The sequence below is a fragment of the Daphnia carinata genome, chromosome 6, assembly GCF_022539665.2.
Source record: "Daphnia carinata strain CSIRO-1 chromosome 6, CSIRO_AGI_Dcar_HiC_V3, whole genome shotgun sequence".
NCBI classification, from domain to species: domain Eukaryota; kingdom Metazoa; phylum Arthropoda; class Branchiopoda; order Diplostraca; family Daphniidae; genus Daphnia; species Daphnia carinata.
The window spans coordinates 8,670,325-8,679,888 of NC_081336.1; the positions used below are offsets into that span (position 1 = coordinate 8,670,325).

The following is a 9,564-nucleotide window of genomic DNA, read 5'->3' on the forward strand; positions in this document are numbered from 1 at the left end:
AATTCCCAGTGGGATTAAGAGTTGAATGGCGTCAATTAAATTTGGGCTTGAATTTGATTCACACAAATAATGGAGCGCATTTTTTTTGTCTTTGTCACATCAATTCCCAGTTTTAAGAGGATTTCGTCCCTGTTGCCAACCTTAAATTTTCGAGTAAAAATTTGTGCAATTAAATTTGGTGGATTCACACAAATAATGGAGCATTCTGATCATCGTCCTTTGCATTCACATCAATTCCCAGTTGGATTAAGAGTTGAATGGCGTCAATTAAATTTGGGCTTGAATTTGATTCACACAAATAATGGAGCGCATTCTGTCCATTATCGTCCTTTGCATTCACATCAATTCCCAGTTGGATTAAGAGTTGAATGGCGTCAATTAAATTTGGGCTTGAATTTGATTTACACAAATAATGGAGCGCATTCTTTCCATTATCGTCCTTTGCATTCACATCAATTCCCAGTGGGATTAAGAGTTGAATGGCGTCAATTAAATTTGGGCTTGAATTTGATTCACACAAATAATGAAGCGCATTCATTCCCAAATTGTCCTTTGCATTCACATCAATTCCCAGTTGGATTAAGAGTTGAATGGCGTCAATTAAATTTGGGCTTGAATTTGATTTACACAAATAATGGAGCGCATTCCTTTCCTCATCGTCCTTTGCATTCACATCAATTCCCAGTTGGATTAAGAGTTGAATGGCGTCAATTAAATTTGGGCTTGAATTTGATTTACACAAATGATGGAGCGCATTCCATCCATCTTTGTCCTTTGCATTCACATCAATTCCCAGTTGGATTAAGAGTTGAATGGCGTCAATTAAATTTGGGCTTGAATTTGATTCACACAAATAATGGAGCGCATTCTGTCCCAATTTGTCCTTTGCATTCACATCAATTCCCAGTGGGATTAAGAGTTGAATGGCGTCAATTAAATTTGGGCTTGAATTTGATTTACACAAATAATGGAGCGCATTCATTCCCCATTTGTCCTTTGCATTCACATCAATTCCCAGTTGGATTAAGAGTTGAATGGCGTCAATTAAATTTGGGCTTGAATTTGATTTACACAAATTATGGAGCGCATTCCTTCCAGCATTGTCCTTTGCATTCACATCGATTCCAAGGCGAATGAAGTCGTTCATTCTTCCAAGTAGATCAGGCGAAGAGTCAAAAACACAAAGTTGGCGAAATTCTTCTTCTTTTTCATTCAACTAAATTGGAGAAATTTACGATTGTCTCAGTTGCTACTCCCTAACTTTCAAAAATAATAATGTTACTTGATTCTTGATGGATTCCAGTTGTTTGACGACTTCTTTCGAACTAATTCTTTTTTCCGGATTGTATTCCAACATTTTGTTAAGTAAGTCATCCTCATAATATTTGCGCACTTCGCCATCAATTTCTAGAATTAAGCAACCAATTGTTCATCAATAGAAGAGTAAAATAGTATGGAAGTAAATTGGGATTACTCTTCATATTCACCGGATCTTTTCCAATTATGTTATCGTGAATTTCTTTTTCACTTGAACCGAATAGATGTTCTCCCTTTAAGAAAATATAACCGAAGACGAGGCCGAGGACAAACACATTGCTCTTGACCGTGCCCCAAAACTCTTTGTTCTCCGCCTTTTTTTCGTTGATGAGTTTTTTCAGCACTTCGGGTGCGTACCAAGTTCTGGTTCCTTTCACTCCAGACCACGAGTGATATCCTTTTTCGTTTACGGATTTAGCCATTCCAAAATCAGACCATTTAAATATTATCTCTTTATATTTTCCAGGCCTCCGCATAATGAGGATGTTGCTCGGCTTAATATCTCGATGAATTAATTTCTCTGAATGGATGTATGCCAGGCCTACAGCTAATTGACTGAAAACTTCGATTTGACGTGGCATACGTTCGTTGAATTTTTTGGGATCATCATCCTCCAGGAAAAGTTGATCTAAAGAAGCGACACATAATTCCAATGCGTAGTACCTTTAACACGGTAACGAAAAAAAAAACAAATCAATTTTGAAATCGTATTGTTATTTAAAACCAGAAAAAAAATTGCTATACATAAAGTCGTTGTCCGTTTCACAGTGAAGAAGTTTGACGATGTTTGGATGATCTAACTTTAGCATAGCTTCTTCTTCTCTTTTGTCCACATGACGCATTTCAACTCTTTTTACTGCCACTTCACGACCTCCGAACTTTCCTATAAATACCGTACCAAATGAACCTTCCCCTATTGGTTTTTCACGGTCGAACCAAATTTTCATCTCTTTCTTATCTTTATTTTGCCAATAGTATAACGCATTCCATCCAGCGTTGTCCGGCAGCGTCACATCCATTCCGAATTTAATCAAAATACCAACTGCGTCGAGTAGATTTGGGGTTGAATTGTATCGACATAAATAATGGAGCGCATTTGATCCATCGTTGCTTTTTGCCTTCGCGTCGATTCCGGATTCTTTAAAGATTTGAATTGCGTCGATTAAAGTTTTGGCTTGAATGGTATCGACACAAATAATGAATGGCATTCATTCCATCGTTGTCCCTTGCATTCACGTCGATTCCGCTTCCGATTACAAGTTGAATTGCGTCGGTTAATTTTGGGTTTGAATAGTAACGACATAAAAGATGGAGCGCATTCCTTCCGTCTTTGTCCTTTGTGTTCGAGTTAATTCCAAACTGAATTAATTCTTTTATTTTTCCCGTTAGATCGAATCGCGAATCACGACCACACAATTCAAGCAATTCTTTTTCCTTCCCAGTGAGCTAAATTGAATGAATGGACACGTTCATATGTGATTGCTCGACTGGCTTTAAATTCATTATACCTTATCCTTGATCGTTTGCAATTGAACGAGAACTTCTTTCGATTTCATTCTTTCATTCGGGTCGTTTTTCAACATTTTTCCAAATAAGTCAATCTCGTAACAGTCACGCAATGTGCCATCTGTTTCTAGGTAAAGCAATCAACACTTTTAATCACAAAACAAATATCATTATAATATATCAGGTATTACTTTGGATGTTGATGGGATTTCCATTAACAATGTTGTCGGCAATTTCATTTTCGGTGGAACCGTAGAGATGTTCGCCGTTCAAGAATAGACTACCGAAAACAAGTCCCAGAGCAAATATGTCGCTTTCGACGCTTTCTGGATAACTGGTTTCATCTACGTTTCCTATATGCTTTATCAATTGAAGCAACTCGGGAGCTAACCATACCTTATTTCTTCCGATAGGACTTGTTTGCCTTGTATCACTGACATTTCTGATCAATCCAAAATTTGTCCATTTGAGGGTTATCTCATCTTGGCCAGCAGATCCCTCCATAATCAGGACATTTTCTGGTTTGATGTTTCCATGAACTAAATTCTTTGAATGGATGTATTCCAGACCAGAAGCCAATTGCAGCAAACCATCGATATGATGTGGCATACGTCCATTGTATTTTTTTACATCATCCGACTTCAGAAACAGCTGATCCAAAGAAGCGTCGCACAATTCTATTGCATAGCATCTGTAAGAACGTAAGAAAGAAACAAACTGCGTTATCTATACGTTGTTCTTTTTGGCATGAAAAAAAATCCTTTCCTAAATTCGTCGTCAATTTCACCACGAAAAAGTTTGACGATATTCGGATGATCCAACTTGAGCATCGATTGTTCTTCGTTTCCATTGGATTTGTTGAGACGAACAACTGCGACTGGACGGCCATCAAATTCCCCTTTATAAACGGCGCCAAAACCACCTTGTCTTAAAACGGCACTGCGATCGAACGTGATTTTCCTTTTCCCCATATTTTCAAAATATGGTTAGGAGTGTGGAATGTTACAATTTCCGAACGACGCTGAAGCGGTTACTTCTTTTATTCCAAGTTAGAAAATGGCCAACGCCTTTAGTTGATATCGTCTAATCTTGAACGACGAGTAAGATAATCACTATCAGCTGCAAAATAGATTTCCTACGTTTATCAATAAATCATGTTTTACACAGCCAAAGAAAAAAAAATATGGCATGTACTGTCCTTATGATTTTAATTCTTTGAAAATTACAATTGATTGGCCACCCCTCTTTAGTGTAAATGAAAAACCTTTTATTTTTGTTACTTCATTTATTTATTATTTTTTTTCGTTATGTATTTCTTCAGGTTAATTTTCGTCAGTGAGGTACATCACAGGCTATCGACTTGGCATTACCAACAGGCATGTCAAATACATCACTAAAAGTGCCAAAGTGTGCTTATCCTGCATCCATCCCGTGTTGTTTAATAAAAGCAGACGACCAGTGGCTCTCGAATGGTTCCATTCTATACCAGTCTCTCTGGTGGACAATTAGCAGCTGTGATCCCGAACCAGTGCTGAGGTTATTTACCGTTTGTTAGATTTTCTGTGTTAACAATTTTATCTCGATAGGGATTGCTGTGGATTTTAACGCTTTCTAGATACAGAAATGGATTTGTGTGACGAACGCAGGTAGAAAAGTGTGGTTGTTGCCCACCAACACAGAGGGTAACGTACAATCATATGCGGTACTTATTGCTTATCTGTATAGTGTGTGTTATTATATCTTTCATATTGTATAAGTCTCAGTTGAATTGGAATGACATTTTCTAGGGCGGCCAAAGTCTACTGTTTTGGGAATTAACAACGCTACTAGGGAAGAATCGAGAAAGTCACTTTTCCCGTTCATCGTGATTCATTTCCATACCCTGGATCATTTGAGGGACCCAATCGCATCATCAGAATCTGAAGAGCTGCAGTACGCATGTGCGGATGCCTTCATTGTTCAGCATTGGAAGGTATAACATTTTAAAGAAACTAAACTGCGATTGAATACTAATTTGAATATTTGTTTGTCTCTTTTCTATGGCCATGTCATTCAACATACATTATGTGAAGACCAACATTTTACGGCTCCAAAGGACATATTTAGGAACTGGTATTGACGGCAACACTCGACGAATTCACCCAAAGGAGGCAAGGTAAACGCAATTTCAGTTACATTTCAATATTTATGGACCCCCTTAGTGCCCAATTGCAATTGCCTCGTCTCATATTCTGCGCGTTTTACACCAATTTCGTGACGTACACGTTTATTGGGGTTACGCGAAATAACGTGCATGAAACAACAGAACAAATAAGATGTGGATAACTTACAAATGGAAATTCGCAAAGTGAAAGAAGACCGGGAGGGGCGTTGTATTTTCGATTCATTAACTCTGGGCAAGAACTGCCTTGTCCATGAGTTTTATGATTTCGTCCTTGTCGCTTTTTCTGTAATGTTTGCTTAAAATGGATCGCGCATCGTGTCCATCGGATATGACGTTGATTCCATGTTGAATCAAAATGTTAACCGTGCCGATTAAATTTGAACATGAGTTGTAATGACACAAATAATGGAGCGCAGTCCATCCAATCGTGGATTTTGCGTTGACGTCGATTCCATGTTCAATTAAGAGTTTAATTGCGTCGATTAAATGTGACGTTGAATTGTAGACACACAAACAATGGAGCGCAGTCCATCCAGCGTTGTCTTTGGCGTTCACGTTGAATCCGGATTGAATTAAGATTTGTATTGCATTTAAGTTTGGCCCTGAACGCTTTCGACACAAATAGTGGAGCGCATTTTGTTCGAATTTGCTCGCTGCATTGACGTTGATTCCGTGTTGGATTAGGAGTAGAATGGCGTCAATCAAGTGTGGACCTGAATTGTTTCGGCACAGAAAATGCAGCGCATTCCGTCCGTACTTGTCCGTTGCGTTCACGTCAGTTCCGAGGTCCATTAAAGTTTGAATTCTTGCAATTAGATCCGTCGAATGATAACTTGCACACAGTTGAAGCAATTCGCTTTCCTTTTCGCCAAACTGCAAATCACCACAAATTGACAAAATATTTAATTGAATTTCGTGAATTATTGTTAATTTATTGCACCGTGTTGTTTTTGGGTTCCAGTTGAATGAGTCCTTGCTGCGACGCGAGTCTTTCGTTCGGCTCATCTTCGAACGTTGTTTCAAATTGATCATTCGAATCATTCCCATGCAATTCGCTATCGATTTCTGTAACGAATTACGCGTCCAGCTTTGATAATCTCGAATTCACACACGATTTTTTTTTTTAAAGAAGACGAAAGAAAAAGAAACTTACCGAAAGACGCGTCGTGCTCAACTGGCCGTTCAGAATCGGAAGGAGCGTTCAATCTTTGAAGTTCATTGTCTCCGTCCGTCACATGAGTCGCTGTCCGGTTCTTATTATCTTCGATATTGTCGTCCACATTTTCATGTCTGAGTTGTTGTGCGGTAATTTCTATTTCCGTTTTGAATGCCAAATGAAGAGGCGCATTTTCATCATTTTGCTCTTTGGCGTTGAAGTCGGTTGTTTTCTTTCGAACCGCATTGCGTAAATGCGTTGGCATGCCGTGCCACTCGGTAGCAAAATCACGCGGTAGTAAATGTTTCTTATTCTTGATGTTCAAATTAATATCTGGATGTCTGAGTAGATGCCTAGTTGCAGTGATCGATCTTGTTTCCAATGCGAAATGAAGAGCCGTTGATTCTTCCATTTTCTCGATGGCGTTGACATCGGCCGAATTTCGAAGAATATCTTTGAATAATCCGACTGGAATGTTCGGCCATCCGGCAGCGTAATAGAGAGCCGTTCTACCGAGATTGTCTTTAATGTTGACATCCACACATTGGCCGTTATCGTTCTTGTTGTAATTCAAAAGTTCTGTGACAGCAGTGGCCGATTTCTTGCGTAGCGCCACGTGCAGAGCCGTTCTCCCCAAAATCGATTTTGCGTTTACGTCTGAAGATTTGTAAAGGATTGCTTGAACAAATCAGCCGGAACGTTGTTCCACGAAGCAGCTTGATGAAGCGCCGTCCATCTATTTTTTGCCTGAATGTTGACATCCACCTTGCCGCATTGCAGCAATTGCCCGGTGGCAGCTTCCCATCTCTTTAGCAATGCGAAATGTAGCGCAGTTTTTCCTTGGCTTTTGTCTTGAACGTTGATATTGGCTTCGTTATCCAAGAGCAATTTGATTTTGTTGACCGATCCTGCGTTGGCTGCCCAATGGAGAGCGGTATATCCGTGTGAGTCGAATGTGTTTATCTCATCGCTCTTTGTTTGGCGTAGAATTTTCTTAAATCTCTTGTCTCCGCATTTGAGTTTTGCCGCTTGATGCAGTGACGTTCCCTTATCTTTCGTTGTATGGACGTCAGTCGAATCTCCGGTTTCCGGGACTTTCTCAAGGAAATTCCGTTCGTTTATGGATGTATCGGCATCCATTTTGAATCGGAGTGTGATGCGCTGACGTGACGTGAATTGTATGGACCAGCAGTTTTTTCTTCACTCAAGAGTACTGTGAACAAAAACTGCTAGTTTAGCTTTAATTTGCGCAAATGTGTGGCACATTCTTTAATGGGAATGCTAACCAATTTCCACTTAACTGATGATTGATTAGTTATTTAAATTCAAATGAATTCAAATTTTACCTTTACTTCCTCTGCAATCGGATATATTCCCTTTTCGAGGATGTTGTTCAACAATACTGAAGGGAATGCAACCCTGCACATTAAATTATAGATTAGGTTGTTAGGTTATCGATCGCTTAACAACAAAATATCAAATACTATCCGCTTATCTTTACCTGTTTGTTTTGCTTGCCACACGCTTTTAACAAATCCCCGCTTTTGGTATGCCTTTTTCTAAATATTATTGTTTTTTTCTTTCCTTTTGTTCGTAAGAATGCCAACATTTTAGTAAAACTGCATGGTAAATGGCAAATCATTCTTTCATTTTGGCGAAACATTTTTTATTTTCTCGCAAAATAGCAAAGGTTTTCGCATTACATGAATCGATTACGTGCTCTTCCATTCCCCGCTTTACCTGTTTATTCCGATTCGGAATGGACGAATCGATGATACGGGCCACTGCCAGCCTTGTTCCACATCGATAACGAGGTTGGAAGAGTGTAGGTGAATGATAGTACAGCCAGTTTATTGCCTTTTTATGCATATTGTTGCTATAGGGCATTTCATTGGTGTGATGTTGGAACAATCATTTTGGTCATTTCGTATTCTATTTGATAGATTTTATGGTAGGAGAAATTCTGTTTCGGAATTCATTATGTGTGCAATCGAAAATCATTTGCTTTTATACTTGAACGATTCGATGACATAGAAACTTGTGTAGTTTTTTACGTATTTTGCATTTGTTTTTATAGAAAAAGGCCCGCAAGTTTTTTGAAATTTAATGCTTTAAATTATTAATCCTAGATGGCACTGTCAACGTGTCAAACAAAATGGGGGGAGTTATCCCTGACCCCTAACCCCCAAAAACGGTTTCAGTCCCTTACGAAACAGGTACAAATTTGGGAAGCATCTTTTCTAAAACTCTGATGATGTAATTAGGTTAAATCTTATTATTTTTATTCAGTACTTTTAAATGCAAACCATTTTAATTACCAAATTTTTTATTTATTTCATTAGGTTCAGTTTGGCGCCATTGTAGGTGGTTGTTACCGGAAGGGGTAGGAAAAAAAGGATATTCAACATGGCTGACGTCGTCACTGGCGAATTTGTCTGTACCATGCTTAAGATACGTAATTGATTTAAGTTTTGCTCGTTTCAAGAAAGATACGTTATGTGTTACGTAATCCATTTCCTGCAAGGTATTTATTTTGTCCATTAAAATGCTGCTCCCAAAAGTGATCATTTTATTTCTGTGTCATTTAGGATAGAAAACTTATATGGGTCAGCAGTAGTCAGATCTGTACCCATATATTAATTGACCACATGTTAAAGGACATGTGGTTTGGATGTGTCCTGCATAGTTAGCACGGAAGACAAAGGATCTGAAAATGCAATCAGTGAGTGGTTCACTAGTTCTAAACGACTCCATTTTTCACAGTATATGTGAATTGGACGAAGTTACTTAAGTTATTGCATTTTTAGTTATTTAGTTAATTTTCTTTAACTTCTCTTGTCATCGTCAATTTTTGGATTGCTTTTGAAGAATTAAGTCAAATTTGTTATGTTATTCGTAACCTTTTTTTCTTAGTCTGCTTCGTTAGTGCTGTCCTTACGTAAGTTGCCAATCGAAGGCAACAAGACATGAAGCAACTGCAATTGCTAAGGCTATTTAACACATTCGATCCTTGATGCAGTCCCCATGTCCTACCAACCCTTCCTAGATGAGACAAGTTAGCTTAATTTTTCTGAAAAAGAAATATCACTTAGGTAAAATGGATTTCTTAATATGTTGGCTTTTGAGGACTTCAACTTACAATTTAACCGATTTTGCATTTTTTTTAAATAGCAATTTGAAATTTCAGGTCAGTCAAGATTTCATGGAAGTTGACTGTATAAAGAAACAACCGAAGACAAGACGATGGTCGAACACATCGCTGTTACCTGTTCCTCGAACAAGAACAATTTTATGTTACAATGAATATGCTGGGCTGAGGAATGATCGCTGCGATCGTACTCATTGTGGCCATCGGTATTGTTACTGTCACTGCAACCGCATTTTTCCGCAAAGTTATACAAGCAAAAGGTTGTCAAACATT

The 9,564-nt window shown here is 38.5% G+C and overlaps 2 protein-coding genes and 1 long non-coding RNA gene across 6 annotated transcripts; 1 reads left to right on the forward strand and 2 right to left on the reverse strand.

Moving 5' to 3' along the window:
- Nucleotides 1-184: 184 nt before the first annotated feature.
- On the reverse strand, nt 185-3,843 carry LOC130702438 (calcium-dependent protein kinase 2-like). Its single transcript, XM_057524107.2, has 6 exons — nt 3,015-3,843; nt 2,826-2,950; nt 2,062-2,763; nt 1,475-1,980; nt 1,283-1,407; nt 185-1,216 (listed from the first exon to the last, which is right to left on the reverse strand). The coding sequence occupies exons 3-6, from the start codon at nt 2,523-2,525 to the stop codon at nt 185-187; spliced, it is 2,127 nt and encodes a 708-aa protein (XP_057380090.1). The 5' UTR covers nt 2,526-2,763; nt 2,826-2,950; nt 3,015-3,843.
- Nucleotides 3,844-4,338: 495 nt separating this feature from the next.
- On the forward strand, nt 4,339-9,548 carry LOC132088050 (uncharacterized). Of its 3 annotated transcripts, none has more exons than XR_009421175.1 (6): nt 4,339-4,795; nt 4,896-4,978; nt 8,273-8,359; nt 8,486-8,667; nt 8,732-8,865; nt 9,331-9,548. It is a non-coding gene; the product is annotated as an uncharacterized LOC132088050 (long non-coding RNA). The 3 variants fall into 3 exon arrangements; XR_009421176.1 differs by lacking the exon at nt 8,273-8,359 and having other exon boundaries at nt 4,339-4,505; nt 4,611-4,795; XR_009421174.1 differs by lacking the exon at nt 8,273-8,359.
- On the reverse strand, nt 4,920-7,551 carry LOC130702421 (putative ankyrin repeat protein RF_0381). Of its 2 annotated transcripts, XM_057524097.2 has the most exons (4): nt 7,490-7,551; nt 6,141-7,356; nt 5,928-6,052; nt 4,920-5,860 (listed from the first exon to the last, which is right to left on the reverse strand). In XM_057524097.2, the coding sequence occupies exons 2-4, from the start codon at nt 6,553-6,555 to the stop codon at nt 5,210-5,212; spliced, it is 1,191 nt and encodes a 396-aa protein (XP_057380080.2). In that variant the 5' UTR covers nt 6,556-7,356; nt 7,490-7,551; the 3' UTR covers nt 4,920-5,209. The 2 variants fall into 2 exon arrangements, with proteins under 2 accessions (XP_057380080.2, XP_059351685.1); XM_059495702.1 differs by lacking the exon at nt 7,490-7,551 and having other exon boundaries at nt 6,141-7,451.
- Nucleotides 9,549-9,564: the final 16 nt, after the last annotated feature.

Bases quoted from the DNA above. Each gene is read 5' to 3' on its own strand.
- LOC130702438 (XM_057524107.2), bottom strand. From the start codon at position 2,525: ATGCCATTCATTATTTGTGTCGATACCATTCAAGCCAAAACTTTAATC. The intron at 1,408-1,474 runs GTAATCCCAATT...GCTTAATTCTAG, and splicing joins AGATCCGGTGAATATGAAGA to AAATTGATGGCGAAGTGCGC. The intron at 1,217-1,282 runs GTAACATTATTA...TCTCCAATTTAG, and splicing joins TGGAATCCATCAAGAATCAA to TTGAATGAAAAAGAAGAAGA.
- LOC130702421 (XM_057524097.2), bottom strand. From the start codon at position 6,555: ATGGAAGAATCAACGGCTCTTCATTTCGCATTGGAAACAAGATCGATC. The intron at 6,053-6,140 runs GTAAGTTTCTTT...AATTCGTTACAG, and splicing joins TGAGCACGACGCGTCTTTCG to AAATCGATAGCGAATTGCAT. The intron at 5,861-5,927 runs GTGCAATAAATT...GGTGATTTGCAG, and splicing joins TGGAACCCAAAAACAACACG to TTTGGCGAAAAGGAAAGCGA.